Source organism: Thermothelomyces heterothallicus (assembly GCF_042370625.1).
Source record: "Thermothelomyces heterothallicus CBS 202.75 unplaced genomic scaffold P884_scaffold_3, whole genome shotgun sequence".
Classification (NCBI taxonomy): Eukaryota; Fungi; Ascomycota; class Sordariomycetes; order Sordariales; family Chaetomiaceae; genus Thermothelomyces; species Thermothelomyces heterothallicus.
The window spans coordinates 1,586,172-1,613,219 of NW_027192564.1; the positions used below are offsets into that span (position 1 = coordinate 1,586,172).

General features: G+C 57.1%; 9 protein-coding genes and 2 non-coding genes across 11 annotated transcripts; 6 read left to right on the forward strand and 5 right to left on the reverse strand.

Annotated features, from left to right (window-relative positions):
- Positions 1 to 2,446: 2,446 nt before the first annotated feature.
- Positions 2,447 to 5,398, forward strand: P884DRAFT_237492 (uncharacterized protein). The gene is made up of 3 exons (XM_069440040.1): positions 2,447 to 2,613; positions 2,708 to 3,447; positions 3,509 to 5,398. The coding sequence occupies exons 1-3, from the start codon at positions 2,589 to 2,591 to the stop codon at positions 5,015 to 5,017; spliced, it is 2,274 nt and encodes a 757-aa protein (XP_069300810.1). The 5' UTR covers positions 2,447 to 2,588; the 3' UTR covers positions 5,018 to 5,398.
- A 2,812-nt stretch (positions 5,399 to 8,210) lies between these two features.
- P884DRAFT_282912 (uncharacterized protein) lies at positions 8,211 to 10,437 on the forward strand (the record flags this gene model as incomplete). The annotated part of the gene is made up of 5 exons (XM_069443621.1): positions 8,211 to 8,301; positions 8,358 to 8,664; positions 8,739 to 8,937; positions 8,996 to 9,199; positions 9,318 to 10,437. The coding sequence occupies 5 exons, from the start codon at positions 8,211 to 8,213 to the stop codon at positions 10,305 to 10,307; spliced, it is 1,791 nt and encodes a 596-aa protein (XP_069300811.1). The 3' UTR covers positions 10,308 to 10,437.
- A 1,357-nt stretch (positions 10,438 to 11,794) lies between these two features.
- On the forward strand, positions 11,795 to 11,866 carry P884DRAFT_t28. The gene has a single exon. It is a non-coding gene; the product is annotated as a tRNA-Thr (tRNA).
- A 182-nt stretch (positions 11,867 to 12,048) lies between these two features.
- Positions 12,049 to 13,682, reverse strand: P884DRAFT_255857 (uncharacterized protein). Its single transcript, XM_069441021.1, has one exon. It carries the CDS (start codon positions 13,578 to 13,580, stop codon positions 12,276 to 12,278), a length of 1,305 nt encoding a protein of 434 aa, XP_069300812.1. The 5' UTR covers positions 13,581 to 13,682; the 3' UTR covers positions 12,049 to 12,275.
- A 2,596-nt stretch (positions 13,683 to 16,278) lies between these two features.
- On the forward strand, positions 16,279 to 16,869 carry P884DRAFT_275305 (uncharacterized protein; the record flags this gene model as incomplete). Its single annotated transcript, XM_069442831.1, has 1 exon — positions 16,279 to 16,869. The coding sequence occupies one exon, from the start codon at positions 16,279 to 16,281 to the stop codon at positions 16,867 to 16,869; it is 591 nt and encodes a 196-aa protein (XP_069300813.1).
- Positions 16,667 to 18,176, reverse strand: P884DRAFT_237502 (DUF396-domain-containing protein). The gene is made up of 4 exons (XM_069440041.1): positions 17,916 to 18,176; positions 17,566 to 17,799; positions 17,027 to 17,501; positions 16,667 to 16,961 (listed from the first exon to the last, which is right to left on the reverse strand). Exons 1-3 carry the CDS (start codon positions 17,983 to 17,985, stop codon positions 17,128 to 17,130), a joined length of 678 nt encoding a protein of 225 aa, XP_069300814.1. The 5' UTR covers positions 17,986 to 18,176; the 3' UTR covers positions 16,667 to 16,961; positions 17,027 to 17,127.
- A 227-nt stretch (positions 18,177 to 18,403) lies between these two features.
- P884DRAFT_327541 (S-adenosyl-L-methionine-dependent methyltransferase) lies at positions 18,404 to 19,867 on the forward strand. The gene is made up of 2 exons (XM_069445550.1): positions 18,404 to 18,780; positions 18,886 to 19,867. The coding sequence occupies exons 1-2, from the start codon at positions 18,758 to 18,760 to the stop codon at positions 19,706 to 19,708; spliced, it is 846 nt and encodes a 281-aa protein (XP_069300815.1). The 5' UTR covers positions 18,404 to 18,757; the 3' UTR covers positions 19,709 to 19,867.
- A 934-nt stretch (positions 19,868 to 20,801) lies between these two features.
- Positions 20,802 to 22,170, reverse strand: P884DRAFT_297301 (uncharacterized protein; the record flags this gene model as incomplete). The annotated part of the gene is made up of 3 exons (XM_069444503.1): positions 20,802 to 20,889; positions 20,950 to 22,010; positions 22,138 to 22,170. 3 exons carry the CDS (start codon positions 22,168 to 22,170, stop codon positions 20,802 to 20,804), a joined length of 1,182 nt encoding a protein of 393 aa, XP_069300816.1.
- A 742-nt stretch (positions 22,171 to 22,912) lies between these two features.
- Positions 22,913 to 24,342, forward strand: P884DRAFT_275309 (uncharacterized protein; the record flags this gene model as incomplete). Its single annotated transcript, XM_069442832.1, has 7 exons — positions 22,913 to 22,940; positions 23,094 to 23,236; positions 23,498 to 23,661; positions 23,768 to 23,771; positions 23,849 to 24,005; positions 24,037 to 24,156; positions 24,221 to 24,342. 7 exons carry the CDS (start codon positions 22,913 to 22,915, stop codon positions 24,340 to 24,342), a joined length of 738 nt encoding a protein of 245 aa, XP_069300817.1.
- A 253-nt stretch (positions 24,343 to 24,595) lies between these two features.
- On the reverse strand, positions 24,596 to 24,679 carry P884DRAFT_t30. Its single transcript has one exon. It is a non-coding gene; the product is annotated as a tRNA-Lys (tRNA).
- P884DRAFT_282919 (uncharacterized protein) lies at positions 24,680 to 26,498 on the reverse strand (the record flags this gene model as incomplete). Its single annotated transcript, XM_069443622.1, has 8 exons — positions 24,680 to 25,060; positions 25,101 to 25,205; positions 25,292 to 25,354; positions 25,418 to 25,567; positions 25,650 to 25,799; positions 25,837 to 25,921; positions 25,956 to 26,034; positions 26,438 to 26,498. 8 exons carry the CDS (start codon positions 26,496 to 26,498, stop codon positions 24,983 to 24,985), a joined length of 771 nt encoding a protein of 256 aa, XP_069300818.1. The 3' UTR covers positions 24,680 to 24,982.
- Between the last annotated feature and the right edge of the window lie 550 nt (positions 26,499 to 27,048).

Here is a 27,048-nt window from a genome sequence, read left to right on the forward strand (position 1 = left end):
GGGGGGGGGGGAAGGGTTGGTTGTCGGGGGATCGTTAATTGCCGTCTGGGAATGGAAATGGGGTGTGGACTGGGGGCATGCGTTGTCCTGAAGTTGCCGTATGTGGGAGAGAGAGATTACGCCTGCGTACTGAGGAAATCTGATGGGAAAGTGTCTCTGGTTGTCGGGGCTGTTGAGTCTGGGGAGAATGAAGATGAGACGGTCTGCTAGGAGGTTCGCGTCGACTTACTTATAGAAGACTGACGGAGTCGTCGGGCAGGAGCTCTTTGCCTCTTTTCCTCCTCCTCCCAACGTCTAGCTCGCCGTTGGCCTCGTCCTGTGGCCTCTGTTGGCGGCGCGACGCTGAGCCTCGAGATCAATATTTTGGCCCTCTAGATAGTGGGTTTCGACACCGAGTAGCCAAGGCCGGTTGTGGTTTGAGTCTCAACCCGGACCGTTGCCCAACTGAAACAAGCTGTTGGCTCTTGGTCGTGCTCTAAAACGCACACAGCACGGCGGCGGCTGTCGGCACCGCCATCTCGGTGAGCCCAGCCCGAATCTATCGGCACTCGACCTGTTTTAAGAAAACGTTGCCGGCGTGCTGCGTGGGTGTCTGGCAAACCAAGGAAACCCTAGGCGAAGTTCTAACTATGCACTCTGTAATCGCTGCTCCTGCTCAGTGAGCTGTTTTGCTGCGGATAATTTGAAATTGACATGGGCGACATTTTAGCATAAGTAACTAATAAGACTAATTAGTTAACATAGGCTGGGACTAAATTATTCTATTAGCGTGTTCAGATAGCAACATATAGCGAGCTAATAAACGCCAAAAACTTGCTGCCAGGTTGAGGTTATGAATCACTACGCCGTTCTATAATTATTTGCAGGAGATAAAAGGCCTGGCCGTATACCGAATGTACCTCCCAGGAAGGTTTCAAGCCAAAATTAGAACCACCAACATCTGTACCACCAGAAGTGGCTCGCGGCTGGAGAATGGGGGCTGGCCTCATGCAACTCGCCACCTGTGGCCACCCACCACCATTGATCTGGTTCCAACAAACAACAAACGGCACAGGAGATAGAATCTGCGCCCTCAACATATCCCAACCAACATTTCTTTGCGTCTGCAGACTGTTCCTCTAGCGGCGTCCAAGTACCAGGTACCGAAGAGCAAGAAGGCAATTCCCCCCCAAAGCCCGATGCCATAACCACGCAACTTCTGCTTGATGCAAAAACAAGCTGCATTGGCACGATTAGTAAGCACGATGAAAAACGTGTTGCATTATCAAGTCTGAGGAGCAATATATATATTACACGACGGTGCAACGTCCTTCCACGAGTCCACGGCTCACACCCCAAGTCCCAAATATCAACTAACGAGCTTTCTATTGTAGCCCGGCAACCTGGAAGATATAGGGAGTTTAGGTCGAATCGTAGCCTAAACAAATGCCCTCGAAGTCGAAACGGAACTAATTAGGTATTGTCGCGTAGCTGTCCGAGCCCAATCTATCGAGGGCGCAGAAGATAGCACCGGCGGCAGAGACATCAGCACCGTCGCGTTGGCGCCCGAGCTCACGGACGTTGCGGTGATCGGCGCTGCCGTGATGCTGCTGACGCTGGCTTCTGCAGATGATGCGATTCCGGGGGGGGGACGCGAGACTGGTTGCATCACCCAGTGCAGAACACGCAACGGTTGGCAGTGTCACAGAGCTTGTGATACCAGCTGCCGACGAGGATGGGCTCGGGGCTGTCTGGGAAAAGCTGACTGTCCCGGACGTAACTGTGGTGGTGAGCACGAGGGTCGAGATCACTACAGATGCTCCTCCGGTGCCATTGGCATCAACAGTGCTTGAGGTCAAAATACCGGATGCGCTGCTTGGTATTGTGGTGTCGGTAGTAGTCGGTAGGGGCTGGCAGAGAACGCGACAGTTGTGTTCCCGGCTCCCGGAAACGGTGTCGAGGTGGGCCTAAACCCTTGGCTGCTCGAGAGAACCAGAGTTGTATAATTCACCTCAATTGATTATGTGGTGATGTGGTGAGAAGCTGGGGCGACCATGACATTTGGTTAAATGGTAATGGACCCGACTGACGATGAGCTGACATTGGACTAGCGCTCTTACTCGTGAAACTAGACGGAGTCCCGTACCCGAGAGGCAATGAAGAAATTTGTATGGTCTAGAGGCATAAGCTGGAGCCGTTTGTACCGCCCGTAGTGGTGCTTGTTGACATCGGCAACAATGTCGTGATAGAAAACAGCGGTTTTGCAGTTGTGCCGAAGGCCACTGAAACAACGGAAGACGAGTAACTGGTAACTGTGTTGCGTGGGCCCACTGGCTCGAGCACTCCAGGCAGCCCCACCTCCAGCCTGCATTTCCACATGCAGACAGCGGACGATTTCTGTTTCCAGATCTGGGCTGCTTTCCGGGTGGAACTCGATTTTTGCCGAGTCTCCATCTTCCGTTCCGTCTTGCACCATTCCGGCCTCTGTTTTCAAGCTGCTGGCCGTCCCTCGCCGGCCCCGCTTTGCCGCCCGACCCGGGGTCCGGATTCCGAATAGTCACAATCGGTCCGTCCTCTTCCCCATCCGGACACGCCACACATCCGCCGCCATGTCCAAGAGGGTGTGTATCGTCGGTAAGCGGGCGGCTCTCCAAGCTCCCCCTCTCCCGTGGGCCACCATCACGGCCCCTCTCCTTCCTTCTTCTACCCCGCGCTTACACGGGCTCAGGTGCCGGGCCTTCCGGTCTCGTGGCCGCCAAGTCACTGCTCCATGACGCGCCTCGAGGCACCTTCGACGTTACTTTGTTCGACTCCCAGACCCGGATTGGTGGTCTCTGGCCCTCGCACAAGGACGACAGTACCGGCCTTCTTCATCCCCTCACGACTACGAACCAGAGCAAACACACCGTCCAGTTCAGCGACCTTGCCTGGCCGGAGGACGCCCCACAGCTGCCCCGGGCATGGCAGGTCGGTAGGTATCTCGCCGAGTACCTGCAAAGATACTGCTCCGGGGCTGAGCTGAGGCTTGGAACCCGCGTGGAAAAAGCGGAACCCTTCGCAGCGTCTACCACCGCCAGCGGCTCACCGTCGGGCTGGCGCGTGCAGACGCGTTCCGCCGAGGGAGAAGTGCGGGAAGAGACCTTTGACTACCTCTTGGTCGCTTCGGGCTTCTTTGGCAAGCCAGCAATTCCGCCGGTGAGCAATCGCGGTCACGATGTTCCCATCATCCACAGCAGTCAGTACCGCGATCTGCAGAGCCTCGTTGGGAAAACGAGCGGATCGGGAGGCAAAATCCTCGTCGTTGGCGGCCAGATGTCTGGCGTCGAAATCGCGGGCACAATCGCATCGCATCTGTCGTCCGCCACGCATTCCCCGGAACCTAGCCCGATCGCCAACCCTGACAAGTACACCGTACACCATATCATCCAGCAGCCCGTGTGGGTGTTCCCGCTCCACACCTCTCCGAATGTGAGGAACCGGCCCCGCGAACTCCCCAAGACATGTTTCCACGCTGACGACGATAGTACAGCCAACGGCGCCCGCGCCTCCGTTCCTGCCTCTCGACCTGGGGTCTTACAATCTCTCCAACAGGGTCCAGCCATTGGCCAACTCGCAGGGGCACATCTCACTGGAAGCTGCCAAGATTGTCCATTCCATCTATCAGACGACTCTCGGGACCGACCAGTCGATCTTTTCGCCCGATCTCGCCGTCACAACCGCGCATACCGGTAACCCGCCATACCTTGCCGTTAGCGAGAACTACCTTGACTTTGTCCGTTCCGGCCTCATCGCGCTGTCTCGGGGAAAGCTGGCGGCTCTTTCGGCCGACGGGGCGACATTAACACCCTCGAACGAGCAGATCGGCGACGTTGCCGCGGTGGTGTACGCAACGGGCTTCGAGGCGTCGCCCTCGATCTCGTTCCTTCCAGCATCCGTGAAGGAGGCGTTGTCCCTGAGCCCGTCCGACCCGAACAACACGGTTGCGCTGGCATTTCACGGCACCTACCACCCCGATGTCCCAAACCTCGGGTTCGTCGGCTTCTACCGCTCGCCGTACTGGGGCGTCATGGAGATGCAAGCCCGCTTCCTCACGGCCCTGTGGGCAGCCGGCGGGCCGTCCTCGCCCTCTCTGCCCCCGTCGATCAAGGAGGCCCTGAGCAACGACACGTCGATCGAGCGGACGCTCGGCCTCCGCACCGATCCCGGGGCGTCCCAATTCCCGATGGGCGACTACGCCTGGCTCATGCAGGAGTTTGCCGCCGCGCTCGGGCTCGAGCGCTCGCCGCACCTGGGACCCATGCCTCGGCTGCCGCCCGCGGACAAGGAGATGGACATCCTGACGCCCGCGCGGTACCCGTCCGGATCGCTTACCGAGTCCCAGCGGGCCGAGGTCGCCAGGTCTCTGGCGCACACCGAGGCGACCGCCTGGGCAGGCGTGCGCTCGGGCAGGTTCGTCGCCAAGGCCGTCTTCCGCTCCCTCCTCGGCGAGTGGAAGCTCGAGCGGGAGCTGGTCAGCAAGCTGCCCGGCCACCCGAGCGGGCACTTCAGCGGGACCGCCAAGTTCCTCCTCCGCGACGGCACGAGGGACGGGCGCGAGGCCGAGTTCGACGCCCTCGGAGAGGACGGCGACCCGGGGCAGGAGTATCTCTACGTCGAGGAGGGCGAGTTTGCGGCGTCCAACGGCCTGACGTTCCGCGCCACGCGGCGGTACGTCTGGCGCTACGACGAGAAGAGGGACAAGCTGAGCGTGTGGTTCGTCCGGACGGACGACCAGAAGCGGGCCGACTACCTCTTCCACGAGGTCGATTTCGTCTTGCCTAGCGGGGTGGGGGACGGGGAGGAGGACAGGAATAACGGGAATAACGGGAATAATGGGAAGGGCTGGGAGGCAAAGGCCGGGCACCTGTGCGTCGACGACTTCTACGACGTCAAGTACCAGTTCAACTTCAAGGCCGTCAACTTGTGGGATTGGCGGCTGGCATACACGGTCACCGGCCCCAAGAAGGATTACACGATTGATGGACTGTACAGCCGCTAGGTCGGACGCAGCGTGGAAGGTCGGTTGGGTAATTACCTAGGGAGTCGCGCTCTATTGTTCTGCAGGCTCGCTCTCTTCCGCGATAAATGATCATCGAGTTCCTGTTCCCCGACTCATGGGAAGCCTCGATGTCCGGAATCTAGACCTGGACAGCGAGGTTATACGGGTGAACAGCAACAATGAGATATTGGGTCTGGGACACCTCTCGGGTAGCTTCTGGCCACACATTGACACTAGGAGCTCCTGTGTCTGCCAGACCTTGCATATTCGTCATCATGTCATGTAGCGGTCCAACGCCAAGCATGTCTCACGGGGGGCTAGGCTACCTTATGTGGTTGCTAATTATCTTTTCCAGATGCAGCAAATTCAACTTACGCAGGTTTGACGAACACACTCGTCTTTTCGCCTGACCTGAAAACCTCTTGCACGACGTCGCTCACTCGCGCTCACTCGATGTTAATTACCTAGTTAGGGAAAGCCCTTGATCAACCCCATCTAATGCATGCAGGCCCAAGATAAATTTGGCACTGGATTTACAGCCCTCCCTTTCCATTAGAATGCCAACCTGGCAATGTAGAAGGCTGCCTCGAGGTTTAAGGCCCGGGGATGCTCATTCAGGCGAGATTCATTAATGACAGACGGGGACGACCAGCAGTGACCAGCAGGTGAGGATAGTGTTGCACTGCGCCGCGTGGCTGCATTGATGTGACGGTGGGAATCCGTAGTGCAATCAATTTTGCCAGCAGGAAGCCGGCTCGCTTCGCGTCAAAGCCTCGAAGACCAACTCTACCCGGCAGGCTCATGTCTTTCCAAGTTGTGCTGTCCACGAGGCGCTCGCCATTGCCGGGAGAAAACACCCATTGGGCGCCCAGGACGATCGGTCATGATTAACAACTCTCTCCTACAACAGGTGCATGTAGGTAGGCAGTCAGTGAACAACGAATTGCGCTCCAGGCTCCTTGTTTGCGGCTACTTGCACTCCGTGCACAAAAAGTGACACTCAATAGCCTACTTTATGGTATGGCACGGCTCGCAGCCCACCTGTATTAATACCCCCCCTTCCACACGGGGCGTAAACTGGTTGAAGAATTCCCAGACGGCCCAAAGGAAGCACTGTGGGGGTGGGGGTGCAGCTAGCTATTGCGGGCAGTCTGCCTGGGTTGGGGTTTCGATACCACGAGTTTCGAGGTCCCGACCATCTGACGCACAGCTGCCTATGAAAACATATTTACTTGAAACATACCTAGGTACATGCCTTCTTCCTAGAGGTTTTGGTGGGGACTCCCGTGGCCTAATCAGTGACCAGAACCAATACCTACCCAGTAATTAGGATCTAACTTTTGCTCCTTCCAGCCTCGTTTTCCAACTCAAGGCAGGTTCTTTTCTCTCGGTGCCTAACTGGGTACGAATTCAAGGTAGTGGGGGGTGCCTCCCTTGGATCACACACTTCATTCCGCAAAAACTGGGCACCGGGCACTGTTTGGCATGGAAATGAAATCTGCCAGTATAGGTAACGAGAGAGGCCGAGGTTTCCTGCATCGTCTAATTCGCTTGGGATTATAAAGGGAAACCGCAGCTTGCAGTGTTTGGCAGGCCAAGGCAATTATGTCAGGTTCTAGGTAGGAAGGTACCTGCCTGATTTTAGTAGGAAGCAGTGCGTTCCAACTTTACACGCGGCACTCACAGCCTACAGCTCTCGCAAGCAATAGATTCATAGGTGGCCGAGGTAATTAGACTTCTATCACCACTGTCCCTGTACGGTGCCGACCAACCCCTCTCGGCTCGGTCCGTTTTGGTCAGTGTCAGTTGCGAGGCGTTCACGGCCGAGAGAGTTGCCGCCTCCACAAGACAATCTAACCTATCGTATCACGGGAATTCGGAGCCCTGGTCGCTGTCGAAACGCGGAGGAGCCGGTGTTTGTACTGTCCCTTGGCCAATAGCACCTGCATATCCTCTTTATCTCGCAGCAAATCCGACTAAAGAAGGCTAGTACAAACGACCCTCCGGTGAGGTCCCGGAGGGCATGAAGTGCCAAGTGCCAACCTTCCGAAAATGCCGATGATATTACTGTCTCTAGGCATGCAGCTGCATCGTTCACACGTCGTCCACATCTCGACCGGCTGCCCACCAAGGACCCCCGGTCCGCTGCTTGTCCCGGCAATCTGGTATAATTATTGATGTGCCCTGGGACTTTCGTCAGAGCACCCCGAAGCAAGCTGCAGCTGAGAGGATGGGCAACCGCCGTGTGTTGTGATTCTGCACGTATCCAATCAATCAATTAAGTCTCACCAGCGGACCTAAACTCACACAAGCAATGTCAGGCCTTGTCTTTCTCACGACCAGAAGCAGAGCAAGGTGAGGAGGACAGGGGCTTCGTGGTACTCATCGGGCGCTACAGGCACAGTACCAGAAGACCGAAAGAAGGAGAAACAGAATCAAGTTCATACGGCAGAGCCGCAAGCACGATCTGCCCTTCGCAGCCCCGGGCCCTCTCTCCCGAGACTAGGCTTACTCGCACCGAACACTTGTGAGACCTACTTTTGCCCTAGAAGTACCTACAATGTGCGGTACTTGCTCTGGTTTCCCCGCGGATCTGGGCAAGTCAAGATCTCTGTTTCATCCCGCCAACCTTTGAAGGGGAATACATGCCGTGCTGACCCGGTTTGCCCTGAGCAGCCATCGTGCAGTTGCAACACTCCGGAGCGAGGACTTAGGGGGCGTTACCATCTTATCCCGCGTGATCTCTAAAAACCCCCCATCCACTGGCACGACACGAGCACTTGTTCACGTCTCTTCGAGCTGTCCCGAAGGAATATATACACCCACAATATCTGTACTTCCGTCAACTGACTTGCAGAGCATCTCGAAGCTAACCAATCTCCTATCTCACCGACCACGACGGGACTGAACTCTTTGGCTTTTATCGGTAACCCCGCCATTTAATTTTGACCGAAGCTTCGGAGGCCCAAAAACGCATCAGCTTCTGCCCCTCTTAACCTCGGAGCAAAAGCGGCGAAGCCCGACTGAGACCTGGAGGCCGGTCATCTTAGGCGGCAAAACTGCAAGCGGTGTCAGGTAAAAAGAATCGGTTATCAGAGCCCGTCAGCAGATCAAGGTTCAACTATCCAGTTGGACAACATTGCTCGGTAACCGTGGGCGCTTCAATGTTGGGGTTCTGAACCCCCCGCGTTCCATGTCTGCTCAGCCGCCGCAAGCCCGGAGTACCGTTCACTGGGTCCCGTCGAATGACACGCCTCCCCGGAGCAGCATTGGGCCAGCGTACCGTTCGGGATCCGCTCACGGTGCCAAGCACCCCGTCTTTCCTCTTTCATTTGCGAAGTCGTTGTTATTATGGAAAGTTTCAGCGTCTCGTCGAGAGAGACCAAGAACATGAATCTCACCGACAAGGAGCGCAACAACCTCCAGCTTGTTGAGAGGCTGGGCGCCTCCATCAGCTTGGTCAGCGTGTTTGCTATTTTTATTGTTTACGGTCTCTTTCCCCGGGTCCGCACCGTCCCGAACACCTTCATCTTCTTCGCGTCGATTGCAAATGTCGGGGCCAGTATCGCATGCCTTATTGGCTTCAGCGGGCTGCTCGCCGGGGAGAAGTCAGCACTTTGCCAAGGCCAGGCCTTTCTTTTTGAGATGTAAGTGGTAGCTTGCCGCCTCAGAGATCCTTCCGCTTGTCCCTCTTATTTCCCCTAACCAGGGGCTGCTGCAGGTTCATGCAGTCCGACCCCTGGTGGTCGTTCGCCATGGCTGTCAACGTCTACATGGTCTTCTTTATGGCCTACCCCCCTAGCAATCTGCACAAGAATCTGTGGATCTATTGCATCATCTGCTTTGGCATACCGGCTATCCCGGCCTTCATCTGCCTCGCGTACGCGCCGAACGGGGAACGCATCTATGGCGACGCTACGGTATGTTGACAAGGATGCCGAGAGCACCCGATGACGTCGACGCTAACGACCGCCTCAGTTGTGGTGCTGGATCAACGACAAGTACAACCCGCTGCGTATCTTCACCTACTATCTTCCAATTTGGACATGCATTGTACTGTCTACCCTCATCTACGTGGCGGTCGGGTACCATGTTTTCCACCAACGCAACCAGCTGCGCAACCTGACCTTCAGTAATCAGGAAATGGACAATTCCGGTACAGAATTGCAGGAGTCGGAAAAGGTACGTGCAGAACGTTTCTGTGGCCCCCCCCCCCCCTTTTTTTTTTCCCCGCGTGTTCCTTCCCGGGGTGATCAAAGGTTAATAGTGCTGACTTTGCACTCCTTTTCAATGATATTAGAAGCAGCAAAGCTACGGCACGGTAACGACCGAGGTGCAGATAACAGCGGAGTCTTCCTCCGGCGGCCAGACGCCACCGCCCTCGACCCCGACCGGATCCATCGTCCCGGTCCTACACAACCCTTCGCAGCCACCGGGTCCTGCCGGCCAGAGCGCTTGGGGGTTCCCCGACGACGACATCGAGTCTGTTTTCCCCACGACCCGCTGCCACATCAACAGCAGCCACGGGAGCGACAGGAAGAATAACAGTAACATCATCATCAATCCCAACATCAACACCCACAATCAGACCTCCTTCGCGACGACCTCGACGACCATCTCCTCGGCCGCGCGCCCATCCGACAAAGCCGAGCCCGCCGGTCGCCGGGGGATGCCTGCGTGGCTGGCGCGGACCTGGCGCAGGTTCCAGCGCAAGCTGGCCAACCTGGACCCGATCAAGCTGGCCTACCTGCGCACCTCGTTCGTCTTCGCCCTCTCCGTCCTCATCACCTGGACGCCCAGCAGCATCAACCGCGTCTACGCGCTCGTCGACCCGGCCCGCAACAGCTTCGTGCTCAACCTGGCCAGCGCCGTCGTCCTCCCCCTGCAGGGCCTCTGGAACGCCGTCATCTTCGCCGCCACCAGCTGGGGCATGCTCAAGGACGAGTTCCGCCAGTTGCGATGCGGCAGCGGTACCGCAAGTACGGCAGCCCCTGGTGCCGGTGCTGCTAGGGGCGGTGACAACGGCTGGACGAGGGGGTTGCGGTGGCGCGGGCGCGGGCGCCGGTGCCGGTGCGGGTGGTGGTCTGACCGACGGCGCGGGGTGGGCCCGTTGTCCGGCCGGCTGAGCGATGCGGAGATGGCACGGCGTCAGCAGCAGCAGCAGCAGCAGCAGCAAGAATTGCCTCCAATCTTCCGGGACCGGGATGGGAGTCTGCAGGAAACCCGCGAACTGTCGACGCTCTCTCTGCGGACGGCAAACGTGAGGGTTATCCGGGACGGCGCGCTGTGACGGGTATGTGAGGCGAGATTTGTTGAATGGGGATGGACCGGGAAGGCGTTGATGTTTCGGTACGTAGTGTGTTACTGAGAATTATTGATTATCAAGTCATGATTCTCACTGGTTTGTTGGTTTTGTGCCGAACGCAGTGGTAAGCCCCGGGAGCATTGTAGATAGTCTCTGCAGTGGGTGGCTGTACGGAAGGAAAAGTGCCTTATTGAACTATCTACAAAGGAGACAAAAACGAGTGATATTTATAGACAAAGGGACTGGTCAATGCGTTGAACAGCCTTATACAACTATGGCATACATGTGGCTAATACTCTTAGAAGCTCCACAGCTTCTGACATTTTGGTTTCTGCCGAGATATCGTGGCGGCCTATAATTATCTATGCGGAGCAAAAAGTGAAAAAAAAGGGGGGAGAGGGGGAATGATTAGCCCCTTTCTGAAGCTAAAGCCACATTAGTTACCCGGACATTGTACTGGTTACTCGTTCATCGGGGGCTGAATCAGTTGGGAATATGGTAGGTCTTGATGCGTTGCCCGAGGTTGTTGTTCCAGCCCGAACGGGTCGATGAGTCCTGCTATAGCTTCAAAGACTGCAATCGTATACGACACCACAGCGGTATGCGCGCCGTGGGCGGCACTCTTGGAACTCTCGTATGAGCCTCAGAAGTGGTGATAAAAGATGCGTTGATTGTCTTCAAGTGCCGGAGGCACTTGGAGGTGTTGTCTAAATAATACATGTCGAACCCTGGTCTATCCTCCCTCTTGGTGGGTCAGTCAGATCTGACCCACTGGTAGTCAAATCCTGTAATTAACAGGCAACACCTTACAGATAAATATGGCGTCCATTTGGACCCGAGATGGTAATAAAGCGGCGAGGCTCGGTAACGAAGATCTTGGCGGGGTGGCTATTGAGGACGGACTCCGCGGTGAGGAGGAACACCGCGGTACGAGCTCTGTGAAGCGCATACAATCTTGAGGGCAACATAATAACCGCCGTTGATAAGGTCGTGCGCCAGCCAGAAGGTCGAAAAAAAACCTCCAGATCCGAGCTTGTGGATCAGCTCGCAGCGAGGTTCCTTGGTGTTTTCGTCATGGTCGAGCTTGTCGCCGAGGTGGACTGGATGGTAGCCATTCGGCTCGTATTTCTCGAGGTCCTCGCTATGGTCAAAGACAGACGGCTCGTACTTGAGTTTCCTCGGATCTAAATATTCGCTGCACGCGGGAGGGAAACAGGAGGATTGAGCAGATTTGTTGGACAACAGAACGCACCGGTGGAACTAATTAAGGATGATGATTTGAAAAGCAATCTGGCGTTGCCTAAATTGGAAGGTTGGCTGATAGAATAAGACATTGTTTGGGATAAGAATAATTAGAAGCGCAGGTCGTTCCGCTTTGCATAATACGACTCGAACTAGATCAAACATCGTTAGAATCCGTTGGGAGATTCGGGGAGGGTTTAAAGGAGCAGCCGTCCGCTGGCGTAACTAAGGCCCGCATGGCTCAGTGGTAGAGCGTGTCACTAGTAATGACAAGGTCACTAGTTCGATTCTGGTTGTGGGCAGATAAGTGGACCTTTGCCGGTTCATTTCCGCTTTCCTTTTACTTTCTTTCTCCCACTTTGGCTATTTCTCGATTTCTACTCGAGATGGTGGAGGTCATTCTTGTGTCGTGTTTCGGTGCGACTGCTCGACAGCGAGGACCAAGCGGCAAGGGCGGCGCCCACGTTGGTTCTCCAGAGAACCGATTAGCTGCAGCCCTTGAGCCTATATTTACGGGTGCTAAATAAATAATATGTCTACGGAGTAGTAACCGTAGAATTCAAATTCTATCTTGGCCTCGAGACTTGCGCCTGTCTAATTATCCCCCCAAACCCCATGTCTCTCTATTAACTACACCGCGGTCCCCGTCTCGGCCTCCCTCTATCTTCCTTTATTCTCTCTAGCTCTATTGTCTAGTGATTATGTATCGTGTTATGCCCACCCGATTCTATAGAGTCTATAATGGCTCTCATCCCCTCTTCCGATGCCTTTCTGCTTCTCTATCCGCTCCGACTCCAGGATCGCCAGCCGTCGCCCGTCCCTCCCCTTTGGCCGGTCGGCGGCGGCAAAGGCGGCCTCGACCGTCCCGCCGACGGCCTCGAACTTGCCGTTCGGGCGTACCGTCATGACCAGCCAGAAGACGCCCTCGGGCGCGAGGAGGCGCGTGGCGCAGTCCCTCAGCAAGACCGCGTGCTCCGGGGCGTACACCACGTCCGTGGCGACGAGGAGGTCCGCTGGGGCGTCGAGCGGCGGCGGCGGCGGCGCCCCCGACACAGCCGGCAGCTCCGCCCAGTCGAGCGCACAGGACCGGACCGGCCCGTCCTCACGGTCCGGAAAGTTGGTGGCGATGTTGGCGCGCAGGTTCGCGAGCACGGCGGGGTGGTAGTCGGTGGCGACGACGGCCGCGTGCGGCATGCCGAGCCGCGGGAGGAGCGAGGCCAGCACGAGGCTCACGAGGCCCGTGCCGGCGCCCAGCTCGACGATCCGCGGCGCCGCTCCGAGGACGGCGGGATCCAGGAGATAACGGGCCGGGTCGGCGCAGAGCATCTTGGAGAAGAGGATCGACGCCCCCCAGCTCTGCAGCCCCACGTCGTCCGGCTCCGACGAGTTGGTCCCGGCGAGGCCGTCGTTCAGCCGTATCTCGATCGCGTGTTGCTTCTCCTCTCCGGCCGAGCTCACGTTGTTATCGATTACGGAAACGGAAATCTGAGGAGGCAGTTCGAATGAGAAGGTGCGGGCAAAGTCGGTGTTTCTGCTGCTGCTGCTGCTGCTGCTGCTGCCGCCGCCGCCGCCGCCTTGGCCTGCCACACCTTGGAGCCGGCCCTCGTCCACGGGGTCGGCGAAGAAGGACTCGAGCACCCACGAGGCCTGGTCCAGGGCGTGCTGCCGGCCGGCGTCGGAAGAGAAGCAGGCGAGCGCTTCGGCGCGCGCCATGAAGCCCGTCAGCCATCGCTCCGCCGTCCTGCGCTCGAAGGCGTCGGCCCGCAGCGTCTCCAGCCTCAGCAGCTCCTCGCCGAGCTCCCCGCCGAGCTGCTCCGTCTCGGAGGCGTAGCCGGAATCCGCCAGGGGTTGTTCGCTCGCAGACCTGTCCTTGTCTGCCGGGGTGCCAAAGGCCAGCGGGCAGTACAGGGCCACCAGGTTCTCGAGATGAGCCAAGATTTGGGCTTCGGTCAGGGACCCAAGAGCGTTCAGGGGTGGCAGGCTGCCCGATGGAGACGGCGGGTACGGACGCCCCATCTCGCTTCTCTGGGATTCGCCCAGAGAATGGTCGACTCTATGGCCGTGGCATGAAAGCGTCGGTTTTTTTTTTTTTTTTTTTTTTTTTTTTTTTTTTTTTTTGTTGCGGGAATCCTGGAGGGAATTTTTTTCTTCCTCGGTGTTTTTTTGCCCCCCCCTTCCTTTTTGGTGCGATAAGAGGCCCCTCCGGTCGGCGGGAGCGGTGGCGATTGGCTGGCTCCACCATGCCTAGGAACTGAAGCTATTATCGTCGAGGCTTCTCCGGATTATTCAAAACAACACCGACCTGAGGGCACTTGGCCGCACGCACATTATCGGTGAGCAGGCCAGGTTGCAACGGTCTCTGGAGGAATATAATGCAAGGACCGATTTCTGTGCCATCTTGTATCATCTGATGGCGGCTCACCAAGTGCAGATTACGGGTTAATTAATACACTACAGATACCAAGCCTATTGTCTTCGGTTTCGGGAAGGAAGGGATGTGCGGAGTAAGAAGTTTTGTGGCCCGCGGCCCTTTCCAAATTTAGTAGTACACTGCGTTAATCGCAGCATTTACACGTGAATTCACACTGTGGAAGAAACATTTGGGCGACAATCACGACTTCCAAGTTGTTGGGTTAGATGGATGGATCAAATCTTCGTATCTCTGTAATGGTTGATGATGGTAGATTAGTGTTGCTGATAGCTAGAAGAAGAAGAGGAGGAAGGAATAGGGCCGACCAGGGCTGCCTTATAGGAAGATGTGGGTGGCTGCAATCCTTTGTGGGTGCAGAAGTCTTTGTCTGCTCGTTCCACCACACAAGTTGAATGCAGAACTTCGGCGGTTCGGTTTCTACACAGAGGAAGAAATCACCAAGAACAATCGCCCCTAGTCGCTGCAATACCCGGCTCCTTTCTTAGCTTGAGCTGGGATTCCAGTGTGAATTAAAGCATCATTCAAACTAAATGCTTCGCTGGTGTAGTGGCGGCTCTTTCCTGAACTGGAAATTCGAAGGACCTCAAGATCCGTTGAAAACGTTTTCTCTTCCCTGTTTCACTGCAGGCTGCTCGCAAAGCTCGGTGAGGAGATGCAACACCGCGGCTGTTTGCTTCAAGATTCAAACCATCACCTTCCTCGTCGTATCATGACAGAGAAGCACAGAGTCCTTTGTCATGGACTTTGTGAAACTAAGTCTGCATCTGAGAGTTCAATAAAGCAAGGTGCCCTTTGTTGAAATAATGGGTCGATAGATACGTTTGCTCATCCAATGTTCAAAATCCGCCTTGCCGTGATACCAGTAAGGCAGACGGAGTGACAGCGGCCACAACCTTGTGATTAGGCTTGTTTTACTACATGGCATCTCGAAGAAGATAGAGTCAAAACAGTAACAAGCCCGACGTACAAGTAAGGGAGGGATGATGTTCTTACCTGGCCTCATCGTCCTCCAGCACCAAGGAGGAGGCAACCTTGAACCGAGCTACTGAGTTTAAGATGCGTCTATCCTTTGGGTTAGCAGAGTCACATGCTTCGTCCGGTTTCCCGGTTCTCGGATATGCGTCCTTGTACAAGAGAAAGAGACCCCGAACCGGATCTAGATCAACAGGGGCAGTACGCTTAAACCCGCCAATCTGAATGTGCGTGAGAGGGTGGCCTGCAGGCTGTCGGCTTACTATTCGAGGAGACACGCATGGTGTTGTGTGAGTACTAATGTGGTGCTACGTCTGGCCTGCGTGACAAAGATGGCCGAGCCGGCCACGGTTACTTTCAACACTCTTGACAGCCGGCTACGTAAGAGATGGTACAGCTCAGGCATGATCAAATCTCCAGGGTGCAGTTCACACACACCAAGAATACCTCGAGACATGAACGTTCGAAGTTCTAGCCAGGTTATCATGTTGCTCGCCCCGTGTCTGTACTAGCAGCGTACAGCGATGGCGCTTACCCGCTATGTATCTTCGACATCATACCACTGGGAGGAGAAAGGCTTGCCAGCGTAACCGGACATCCCTCTTGAGCAACTAACGCTTAGGCTCCTTCTCCCGAACACCGCTACGGGTGGTCCCGTATCGGCCGACCCCCAGGGAACGCAAGGCGGGCGAAACCATACACCGAGCCCCAGGTAGTTACAAGATTCAAGGTAACATCTCCGGTGGCTAGAACTTGAAGTCACTTGACAGACCGGACTACGAAACCTAGAAGGCCGTGGTGCGTAAGCTGCTGACGGAGCCAACTACCAACCGCCACGAGAGGAATACCAAACATCCAACTGGCAGGTTATGGTTAGCACGGCTCCATAACTGCGCCAGCCAGCCATGATCGTTCGTATCTTGCGGAGCTCCCGTGACCGGGTTAGGCTCTTCCACCGAAGAGTTTGCTGTCACATATGGCATCCAATGTTGGCACACGACGGCTGCAGCCTTCCGTCACCGAACACGTCGACGAACCCTGCGGGGAATGTACGACGGTCAAACATCCAGAGTGGCGGAGCCAAGCCATAGTGTATTAATGAGTGGGAAGGTGGATGCTGGTATGAGCGAAGAAAAGGATATAAGGGGGGGGGGGGGGCATGTTGGCAGAATATCTAGGCAAGCCTTCTTGGAACATCTGTGATTTCCAGGGGAAGGACAGGAGCACTCCAAACAATCAGAACTCACTTCAACACCCCACGTCTTATATACACACACATACACGGAAACGTCGACCTGATCAAGATAAGCCATGGCGAGGGGCCGGAACAAAAACAAAAACAAAAACAAAAACACTCGGTCCACGAAGCTCAATACAACTTCCACCGGCTCCACCTACGACCACGCCTCTCGCGAGGTCGTAATCTGGGATACGGCAGAGACGACCCGGTCGAGGGACAGCTCTGCCACACGTCCCAGAAGCAGCAGCAGCAGCAGCGGCGGCAGCCGCCCATCCTCCTCACTCCGCACGGCCAGCCGCAGCAGCCGCTCTGAGAAACCAAGCGGGCGGCGCAGGCGCAGACCCGTCCCGCCGCCGCAGGGATCCAGCGTGGCGCCCACCGTCGGGTCGAGGGGATCGACCGGGGCTGCGGCGGCGGGGTCGGACTCGGGCTCGGGCCCGGGCCCGGGCCGTACCTCGGCCCCGTCGCCCTCGGCGCGCGGTTCCGGCTCGGGCGGGCCGAGCTTGACCGAGACTAACGTGAGGCGGACATCGGACTTTTATGAGTATCTGAAGGGAGAAAGAGATAAGGCCGGGGAGAGGGCAGGGCCGTCGGGCAGGACGGCTTTTCTTCTTGACACGCTGGCTGATGTCGGCAGCAGGTTGAGTGGTGAGCGGTGGTGAGGTCAGAGGGGCAACAGAGGGAACGAATCAGGACGAAGTCGGATGTTGTGTTTCAGGAACTTGCTGAACATTGATTTCCCTGGAGGGAATTGCTTCCACCACAAGTAGTCCAGTCAGTGGCATAGTTAACTGGTCACAAGAAAAATAGATTGCGTACCTGGCGCTAGCACTACCCATTTTCCTGTCCCCGCCCGAGTGAAGGCCTACAAAAAAAAACCCCTGAACGCCCCGAATGCAAACGATGCCAGTTGAAGCTCCCTATAGCCGATCCTCTGGTTTCTTCCAACCAAACAACACACTCGCTTCCGCGATCGCTCCGCGGACGTTGTCGACCAGTGCCTTTGCCATCCCCTGGCCGCGCCTCCTGGCCGCGCCGGTATCGACCATGCCCCCGGGAACGGCAGATGACGACGGCTCGCTGCCCATCGTGGGGAGGACGTTGTCGCTCGCCGAGAGGCTGACAAACAGCGCAAAGGGCACGAGCCAGACGCAGAGGCCAAAGTACGAGGCGATCTCGGCGAAGGAGGGGATGTCGTCCGGGAGGTCGTAGTACGAGGACATGCTCTGGTAGGCGCGTTCTTGGCGGTGGGAGAAGTGCTTGAACCAGACGTAGTGGTTCAAGAGGACGAGAACTGCCTCAGGCCCCGTCTCATCAGCTGTTTGCCCTCGCCCACCTCTGTTGTAGATGCTACTCACCGCACGACGCCAAGAACAGCGGGTCTGTAAGCTTGACAAAGGGGAACCGTCGCATGTTTCCGAGGTAGATGAAGTGGGAGAAGATGCCCAGCGCGGTGGGGAGAAAGGGAAAGCGATCGACGACGCAGAGTAACAGCTGCAGGACCATGATGGAGTAGATGAGCTTGGTCAAGAAGCGCTTCGCCATCACGGTGTGTTCTTCGACGAGTTCGGAGAGGTAGTATAGCCCGGACGCTGCAATGGCGCGCACAACAGGTTAGCACCCTACACGTACATATATAGTATGCACAGAGCAACGGTCGCATCCTGCAGAAGCGCTCTCCTTGCAGCGCCCGGAATTCGCAACTCACCGATGGCCAGCGTCATGAAGCAGAAGCCCACGACGGAGCCGAGATAACCAACAAGCGGCAAGATCCACATTTTCACGGCTTGCTTTGTCAGTTGTAGGATTTCGAGCCTGGAAGTATCATGCCGCGGCCGTTCGAGGCCAGACAGGGATAATAGTAGGGAACTGTCGAGAAGATGTTCTTTTTGCGTGGCCAATTGATGTCGCTCCAGTGAACTGGAACCGCGACTCTTTGGCGGCAAGTTGGGAAAGCTGCAAGGGCCAGGTTGGCTCTGCTGCGCTCAGCCAAGGCCAATGACGTCCATCGGGGAATCGTGTCCACAGCGGGACGGGGGAGCTTAGCATGGCCTCCTTGGGCCGGCCGCGGTCGGATTTCGGTTGATTTTTGATCCTAGCACGGGAGCAAGGTCCGGCCGCTCTTTTACCGATAAGATTAACTAAGATAACGCCTCTTATCGCCCACCCACAAGCACACAATTCTTGGGTGGATGGGCTTCAAGTTCAAAGACGACTGCAGCGAGCTAGGTCGTACTTTCTGACAGATACACAGTCAAATCGGGATTCCTGTTTGGCGCACTTCGTTCCCCACGACTTCTCATATATACGATAGGCAGTATATTTGCGCGTCTTGCATTCTGTTCGCTGGCAACTCGGCACCAAGAACGAACGGGCAAATTGCCCCACCAACGTACCCAAATTCCCTCCCGATTTCAGCCTGCGATTGCGAAACTACGACGCTCGATAAGCCTGTTCTAGACCGGGTTCAGCGAACCGTGATCTGGGGGGCGTCGCTCATACGTGTACACGCGTGCCAACTGAGCCAAAGTTATAACCACATCCGTCAACATGTCGCGCCCTGAGGACACCCTGTAAGCTCAATTCATCCGCACTTACTTGACTCCTTTTTTTTTTTTTTTTTTTTTTTTTTTTTTTTTTTTTTTAAACCTCACCGCAAACTCACATTTGCGACACAGCCAGGCCGACGTCCACTACGACGATGTCGAGGCGCGCAAGTACACGACAAGCTCCCGGATCCAAAACATCCAGGCCGCCATGACGCGGCGGGCGCTCGAGCTCCTCAACCTCAAGTCCCCGAGCTTGATCCTCGACATCGGCTGCGGGAGCGGGCTGTCGGGGGAGATCATCTCGTCCGTCTCGGAAGAGGACGGCGGCCCGCACGTGTGGGTGGGGATGGACATCAGCCCGTCGATGCTGGACGTGGCGCTGCAGCGGGACGTCGAGGGCGACCTGCTGCTGGCCGACATCGGGCAGGGGGTGCCGTTCCGGCCGGGCACGTTCGACGCCGCCATCAGCATCAGCGCCATCCAGTGGCTCTGCAACGCCGAGAACAGCGAGACGTCCCCCGCCGGCCGGCTGACGCGCTTCTTCAACGGGCTCTACGCCGCGCTCAAGCGGGGCGGCATGGCCGTCTGCCAGTTCTACCCCAAGAACGACGTGCAGAAGCAGATGATCACCTCGGCCGCCGTCAAGGCCGGCTTCGGCGCCGGCCTGCTCGAGGACGACCCGGACACCAAGAACGTCAAGGTCTACCTGGTCCTGACCGTGGGCAACACCGCCGTGGCCGGCAAGGGCGGCGACATCACGGGCGTCGTGGACGGCATGGACAACGTCGAGGTGTTGGACAACCGGAAGAAGAAGGCCAAGAGCGGCAAGGGCGAGATCAAGAAGGGCAGCAAGGCTTGGATCATCAAGAAGAAGGAGCAGATGGAGCGGAAGGGCAAGATCGTCAAGGCCACCTCCAAGTACACTGGGCGGAAACGGCGCCCCCAGTTCTGATGATCTCTCGGGTTTCCTGCAATTTTTTGTTTTCCCTATTTCTTCTGCTGCATCTTCCTTTTCGGGGGCTGCATTTAGAAGGGGCGTTTTGGGTCTGGCCGACAAAAGCACATATACTGTTGATATACTTTCCTTTTTGGCGCACAAATCTGATACCCTGCTTTTGTTTTCTTCCCCGTGGCTTCGATTCTCACATATGTTGCTTGCCGTTGACTCTGAACCACTAGAAGAGACATCTCGGGGCCGCGTTTGCTCCCTCCCTTTGAGCACGTCCATCGCTTGCTTTGGGACTTGGATAGACAAAAGTCAGTTCAGGCCTACGACGTTATTCTACGCGCAGTCGTCAGGTCGCATGTTGATGCCAAGCCGCGCCACAGCTCTGGCTTTCAAAGTTCGTGCGGACTGCTTTTTTTTGTTTTGGGTTGGGAGGGGGGGGGGGGGAAGGGGGGACTGTAGGCCAGCGAAAGTGGAGCCTGCACTGAAGAAACCCGAACCTGCGTTTCACTCGGCCAGCTCGGCCAAGACCCACTTGGGGCCGATAGCTCCGGCGGTTCGCCGCCGCAAGCTCCGAGTCAAATGCCGGGAGAGGATCTCCGGGGCGAGAAACACCCACAGGGTCCGCTTTTAAGGGGCTCACAAGCCAAAAAAAGTCTTCGTGCGGAAGGCCCGGAAATGATTCAAGTCAATGGGGAGACGGAGCCGGGCGTAATAGAGTAATTTAGAAAAACCGCCGTTGATGCAAGAAACAAAAGATATCATTCACATCGTTAACGCAGCAACAAATCGACAAAGATGACTGCCCTTCCCCGTAGCCGCCATTCTCATATACATTTACAGTACATGTTTCCTTCGCTTGCCTTCCCCCTGTTCTCATCGGCCTCTTCCTCTTTGTCCCGGTCTCAGTTTAAGTCTATTGGTGCCTGTTGCCTGATCTACCTCCCTCTCCCTGTGTGCTATGGCCCGAGGCGTTGGTTGGCAAAGTAGTTCTATCTGATGAGTGAGTTGGAATGGCTGTCGGGAAGAAGGACACGTCGCGATCGGGCGTAACCACTCGCTCTGTGTGTTAGTTAGATGTGCTCATGGGCACAGATGTTTAGAGCGCCTTCTCCATCGAGTCGAGAATTGCGCGGGTGAACTCCTTGTTGGTGGCCTGGCCGCCCATGTCGGGCGTGCGGACCTTGCTGTGAGATGTTTTAGAAGATGGTACACTCCGAGAAGCGACGAGGGCGGCGCCAACTTACCCCTGGGCGATGACGTCGTAGACAGCGTTGGAGATACGGTTGGCGTGGTCGTCGAGGCCGAGGTGGCGCAGCAACATGGTGCCGCTGAGGAGGAGAGCAGTAGGGTTGGCCTGGTCCTTGCCCTTGATGTCGAGACCGACGTGACGGCAGCCGGGCTCGAAGACGGCGACGTCACGGCCCATGTTGCAGCCGGGAACAACGCCAGGACCGCCGACGAGCGCGGCGGCGATGTTGGACAGGATACCACCGTACAGGTTGGGCATGACCATGACGTCGAACTGCTGGGGCCGGCTGACGCACTGCATCGACGCGTTGTCGACAATCATGTCGTTGCACTCAAGCTGGGGGTAGTCCTTGGCGAGCCTCTGGAAGGTGCCGCGGAAGAGGCCGTCGGCCAGCTTCATGATGTTGGCCTTGTGAATGCAGGTGACCTTCTTGCGGTTGTTGGCAAGGGCGAAGCTGAAAGCAAACTTGGCAATGCGCTCCGACTTGGCACGGGTGATGATCTTGAGAGACTCGACGACGCCGGGCACGCTCTGGTGCTCCAGACCGCTGTACTCGCCCTCGGTGTTCTCACGGATAATGCAGAGGTCGACGTTCTCGTGGCGCGTCTTGAGGCCGGGGATGTTCTTGACCAGGGAGACGGAGGCGTAGATGTCGAGCTCCTGGCGCAGGGCCACGTTGAAGCTCTGGTGGCCGGACCGCGCGATGGGGGTGTGCAGGATACCCTTCAGGCCAAGCTTGTTCCGCCGGAGGGAGGCGACTGCCTCCTGGAACTTCTCCTCGGTGCGGCCCTCGGGCGTTGCGTCCTGCAGACCCGACACCTCGATCTGCTCCCATGTGATGGGCACGTTGTCGGCCTTGAAGACGGTCTTTACGCTCTCGGCAACCTCGGCGCCAATACCGTCACCGGGGATGAGGGTGACGGTGTACTTGCCACCGTACTTGGTGGGCTTGAAGATGTCGGACTGGACGGTCTGGGAGGGGGCATCGCTGACGCTGGCGAAGGTGCGGGCAGCGTTCAGGCGCTGCTGGGGCTGGCCGGCGGCCCGGAGCAGGCGCTGTGAAGGGAGGAAGGGTTAGCAGGAGTCGCTCGCTGACGACATGTGCAAGGCGTGTGGGGGATCTTTTTGGTGGTTTGGGCGGCAGCACGGGCAGCAGGCGCAAGGGAAAGGGTCCTCAACCTACCTGGGCAGCGCGGGTAGAGTTGCGCGATAGCATCTTGGGCAATTGAGCGGAGAGGAGGTGAGTTAAGGGTACTCCACGAGATTGTCGAGATGTGAAGGCGCGATGAGGGTTGGGCCAAAAAAGGTGGTTCACAGGCAAATGCCGCAAAACGCAAAAACAAATGGCAATGAAAGGCCAGCAGTGCCTTCCTTGTTGGTCGCTCAAGCTCTTTTCGGTCTCCATCTTCCCGGACAAGTGGATCGCTCGAGCGAGAAGCCTGATTGCGCTATTCCTCAGACGGCTTAGCGCACCTTCCCGCAGCCTGTGACGTCTGCAACGTTGTCGGCGGCACGGAAAGCGGCGGATTTGCGAGCTTCTTGCCGAGGCCGGCGTTCTTTCCCTCTTGTTCGACTTCAACCGCAAAGGGCCGAACACTTGCATATTAATACCCGGAAACTACTCCCGGTCGCCATCTTGGGATATTCCCAAGTGGACATTCCTCCGTGTGCTGTACTGGATTTGCGCGATAGCAGATGGCGACGGCGGCGCATCGTGGACGTCAAGCGGTGTCTGAAACCCTGGAACAACCTTGGCTGCCCTGGATTCAAACATGAGCGACCTCGCACGGGACCCTGGCCAATGAAGTCGAGTTGGCACGGCAATGCGATGGCCGCGTGGGTAGGTGTTGCATCCCCGTCCTTGCTAAATAAAGGCTGGATGTGTGGGCGAAGATAGAGGCGACGACAAGTCAGTTTTTGAGACTCTTGTCTGCCCTCTTTGCCGGCATCGCTGATGCATGCGGGAGCTGGTGTTGTACCGCACAGGTAAAGCGTCGCTTCTCCCTCTTTGCGCTCAAGTTTGGCCGAGAGAACCCCATCACCCCTTTGCTCGAGCACCAGAGCGCGTAAATTGGACATCGACAATTGGACGGCAACAACCACAGTGCTAGCATGTATCCGGTCGACATCCTGAACCAGCGGCACAGCACACGAGATTCGTTCTCCGGGTCCCACAGTCGGACAGCTCAACAGCCCAACCGCCGGTTCTCGTGATCGGGACCACGGGCAAGAATTCTGGTGTCTTCCAAGAGATTGGACGGTTCCCTCTCACTCACTCAGACGTCGGTTGTCAAACTTCGTGGCGGAAAGCTTTGGGCCTGCGACTTGGATGGTACCGAGTCGCCATTTCTCTTTCACCTCAGCCGCCCGTGACGAAGCGGTCCTCGCCGAGTTAGGAATAAACGCTCTCGAGCTGCTCCTGCCCGCGGACGCAAAAGTCAAGAATGAATGGGGGCTATGCGACAGCTCACTACTTCGCTACGGACTATGACCTCGGTACATCCTGTGACCTCGGCCGCCTCGTTGACAAGATCCATTCCCAGGGGATTCGGTTCCTCGCCGATGTGGTGATGGCGTTTGGCCATGATCCTTACAGCTACATTGATTTCGACAACTTCCACCTCAAGCCGGACCTTGAGCCAGACAACCCGGATAGCTACCAGTCGGATAGGAACGGGCAGCTGCGGGACGGTTTCGGCGGCAACTCGTTGCGTCGTTATATCCGCTCACTCAGTCCACTCATACGATCGCGAGACAGGGGACGTCCATTCTGCGGTCCATTCCCTCGTGGGCCTTCCACCGCTGCCATTTAGCACGGTGGATGACGGATTTTGGCGTTGGTGGACTGGGGGCTGGACGACCTCAATGGCGCCCACTTCACCGCTGGCGTTCAGGCGGTGAACTACATCACGTCCCACGACATTGAAAGCCCCCCGAAGGCGAGGCTGTACAACTTCCTTATCGGCAACGGGATAAGAGACGTCGAGAAGCGAGCCCAGCTGGCTTTTGCGCTGTTGTTGACCAGCGTCGGCATCCCTATGATATTCGCTGGTGAGGAGTTTGCCGACCAGATGGACCGCAGCGTCGATTCGACATGGGCAAGAGCAGAGTGACCCGGTCAACTATGGGCGGAAGAACGACGGCGGGTGGCGGCAGGCCCTGAAGGAGTTTGTCTGGCGATGGCAGGCTGCCAGTCGTTGTCGTTGCCAACTTCAGCGATGAGCACAACCCCGGGCAGAGAATGTGATTGCAAACTGGCCCGACAGAGACCGGGACGGCTGGCGGGGAGATTTCACAAGGCAGAGAGGTTCCGCTTGAGTGGGTTGGTCGCGAGCCGCTGGCGGCCTGGGAAGCCAAAGTTTGCACGCGTTGGACTGAGCGCCCCTGAACTCCCTGGGCCCGAGTACATACACACACGCGCGCACCAGAGAACGCCTAGCCAACAAATTGACCACTCTGAGTGCACGGTGTAGTTCATGAGCTGCATGCAGTATCCGGCCAGGCATTTCTGACGAAAACGGCGTTATAACGTTAGAGGTGCTTGCTGCATGCAAGATGAATGCACGGGAAAATGGGCAGCGAAAAAAAGATTGGAGGGGGAAAAAATGGGGAAAACTTTAGGCAATCGCTGCCGGGAATTGAGCCCGACGTGGGGGTCGAACCCACAACCTTGAGATGAACTAGGACTTAAGAGTCTCACGCTCTACCGATTGAGCTAGCCGGGCAGGCTAGTTGATTTGTTGGCTAGGAGGTTCCACAGACGGCTTGATGGACACCTCCCACGGCATCTTGCCTCTGCAACCAATCCCCCCCAATGGTGACCTCTGTGGCCGAACATAACCTCGGTCAGCAACAATTAGGATAAGGAACCCATGAGCAAAGCGTCGCCTTCTTGAAGTTGAGGTCGCTGATGAGCCAGGACACACGACGAAACCCCCTTTCTTTTTCTGGCCTGTCCCCCTAGTGGCTCGACCAACGACCGAAATCTCGGCTGAGAGAGCTTCACGTTGCTTCGAACGCAACTCGTCCTACAGCGTCTTGAACTCGGCATCTCGACGGAAAATCCATCCGCCGTGGGTTGAGATCAGCTCGCATTCCAGGGTTCTCTCGATCAGAGACACGATCATGGGAGGGAGCGGTGGCGACGAACTGATCGGTGTATTTCGTCTGCGCGGTGCTCAGCGCCAGGCGGTCAAACATCTCGCCCAGGCCAGAGGCCGACTGATGAAGCGTCACTTGGACGGCAGGAGGCTAGGCTACACGATCGTTGGTCAGGTCTTGCGATGTAAATGGACCCTCAAAAACAAGGGGAGGGATCAGTTAGATGGCCACCTTACAGTTCTCGTGTCTGCATGATTCACCCGACACCAGCGGTTGAGATAGGCGGCGATAAATTCCAGCTACGGCTCTGGCTGCACTGCAGCTCGATCTTCTGCTGGCCAGTGACAAGGGTGAGATGGCACGGGGGCTGCAGGAAGAGCTAGGTCGGGCCGCGGCAGGGAGGCCACGTCGGGCATGAACCGGGGCCTGGTCCTCGGTCGCGGCGCTCTCGCACTCGGGGGGGGGCTCTCCAGCACTTCCGCCTTCCCCGTCTCCGGGTCGACCTTCACGCCCTACCAGTCATCTGCAGCCCAGCCCAGCCCAGCCCAGCCCGCCAGCTCCCCGGTCCTCTAGTCGCTGCGCATTCTCCCCGACGTCGAAGCACCTCAGCAGCTGGCCGCGGAAGACGCGACGTAGCTCGGCCGGCCGGGACACCTGCTTCTTCGGCCGGCGCAGCACGAACCCGCAGCGCTGCTCGGACCACGACGTCGACCTCGACGAAAACACGCGCACCCGCGCGGCCACCTTGCCGAGCACCACGTCGGTCCGCTCCCCCGGCGACGGCGGCGATGAGGCCGGCCTTGTCGCCATAGCAGGCGTCCAGCTCCGTAACGAGGAGCGCCCATCCCGGCTCGACCACGACCGGGCTGACCGAGGAGCTCCTGCAGCTTGCCGAGAGACTCCTGCGCGGGGCTGTCCTCCCCGCCCCAGTGCTCGAGGATGCCGGCTCTGGCTTGGAGCGGTCTGCCGGCCCAGTCAGCTCTTTTTGTGTCGTCGTGAGAGTGAGGAAACAGGCAGGCAGGCAAGCAGGCAGGCAGGCAAGCAGGCAGGCAGGCAAGCAGGCAGGCAGGCAGGCTTGTTATGTGTTCGGGCTTGGGTTGGCTGGTTACCGGGAAGAATTGAAAAGGCGCTGGGCAGAATTGGGCGGGCTTCAAGTGCCAGGCGCTCCCAGTCAACCGTCATTATAAGGATATACCGTGTTTGGTTCATCCCCTCGAGCCAGATTGCCAAGGGTGTCCGTGATCGGGTGTGCCAGCAAAACCCCCGGCGATTGCACCTCGTGGGGCGCAGTGCTAGTGAATCGCCCGGGGGGGGGGGGGGGGGGGGGGGGGGGGGGGGGGGGGGACATCTCTTGGCAGGGGCGGACAGTTCGCGAGGCGTACTCCGTACATGTACAGCGCCCGCCACCCCACAGAAGCTCAATATCCAGTAGACTGCCAGCATGTTGGAGAGGAAGAACCTGCGTGGTCCACTGCTCACCTACTGATCATGTCAGTAACGTTATCACGCTAAACGCGGCGAGCTCTGAGAACGGGCGGGTCTTACAGTGAGTGTACGTCCATACATACCAGGTATGTATCTGTATATACTTACCCAGACGGCGGGTTTGTCTCCGAGTGAGCTTAGCCTTTGTCTGGTCTGGTTCGCTACACCTCAAGTAGACGGTCGAGTACCCGCTTCAAACTCGCCTATCACGGACCTACCTGGCCTCCCTGGCAACTCTGTTGATGATGGTCGACCGGATGGAGCCAGAGCAGGCGGCAGAGATATACTTTTCCTTTTTCCCACCGTAAGCCTTCCGTTGCCAATCACCATCTTTTCAACAACAACGTTTGGCAGAGTTCAAATCACAGGATGGAGCATTGAGGATATGTCCTGCACGAGAACCGTGGTCCCAAGCATTGATTGAGCAAGAATAACACCAAACCCTATAACCTGTTAGTTTCCTAACGCCACCCTGACGCCCTACTTTCAGTCAGACAAGTGAAGTACG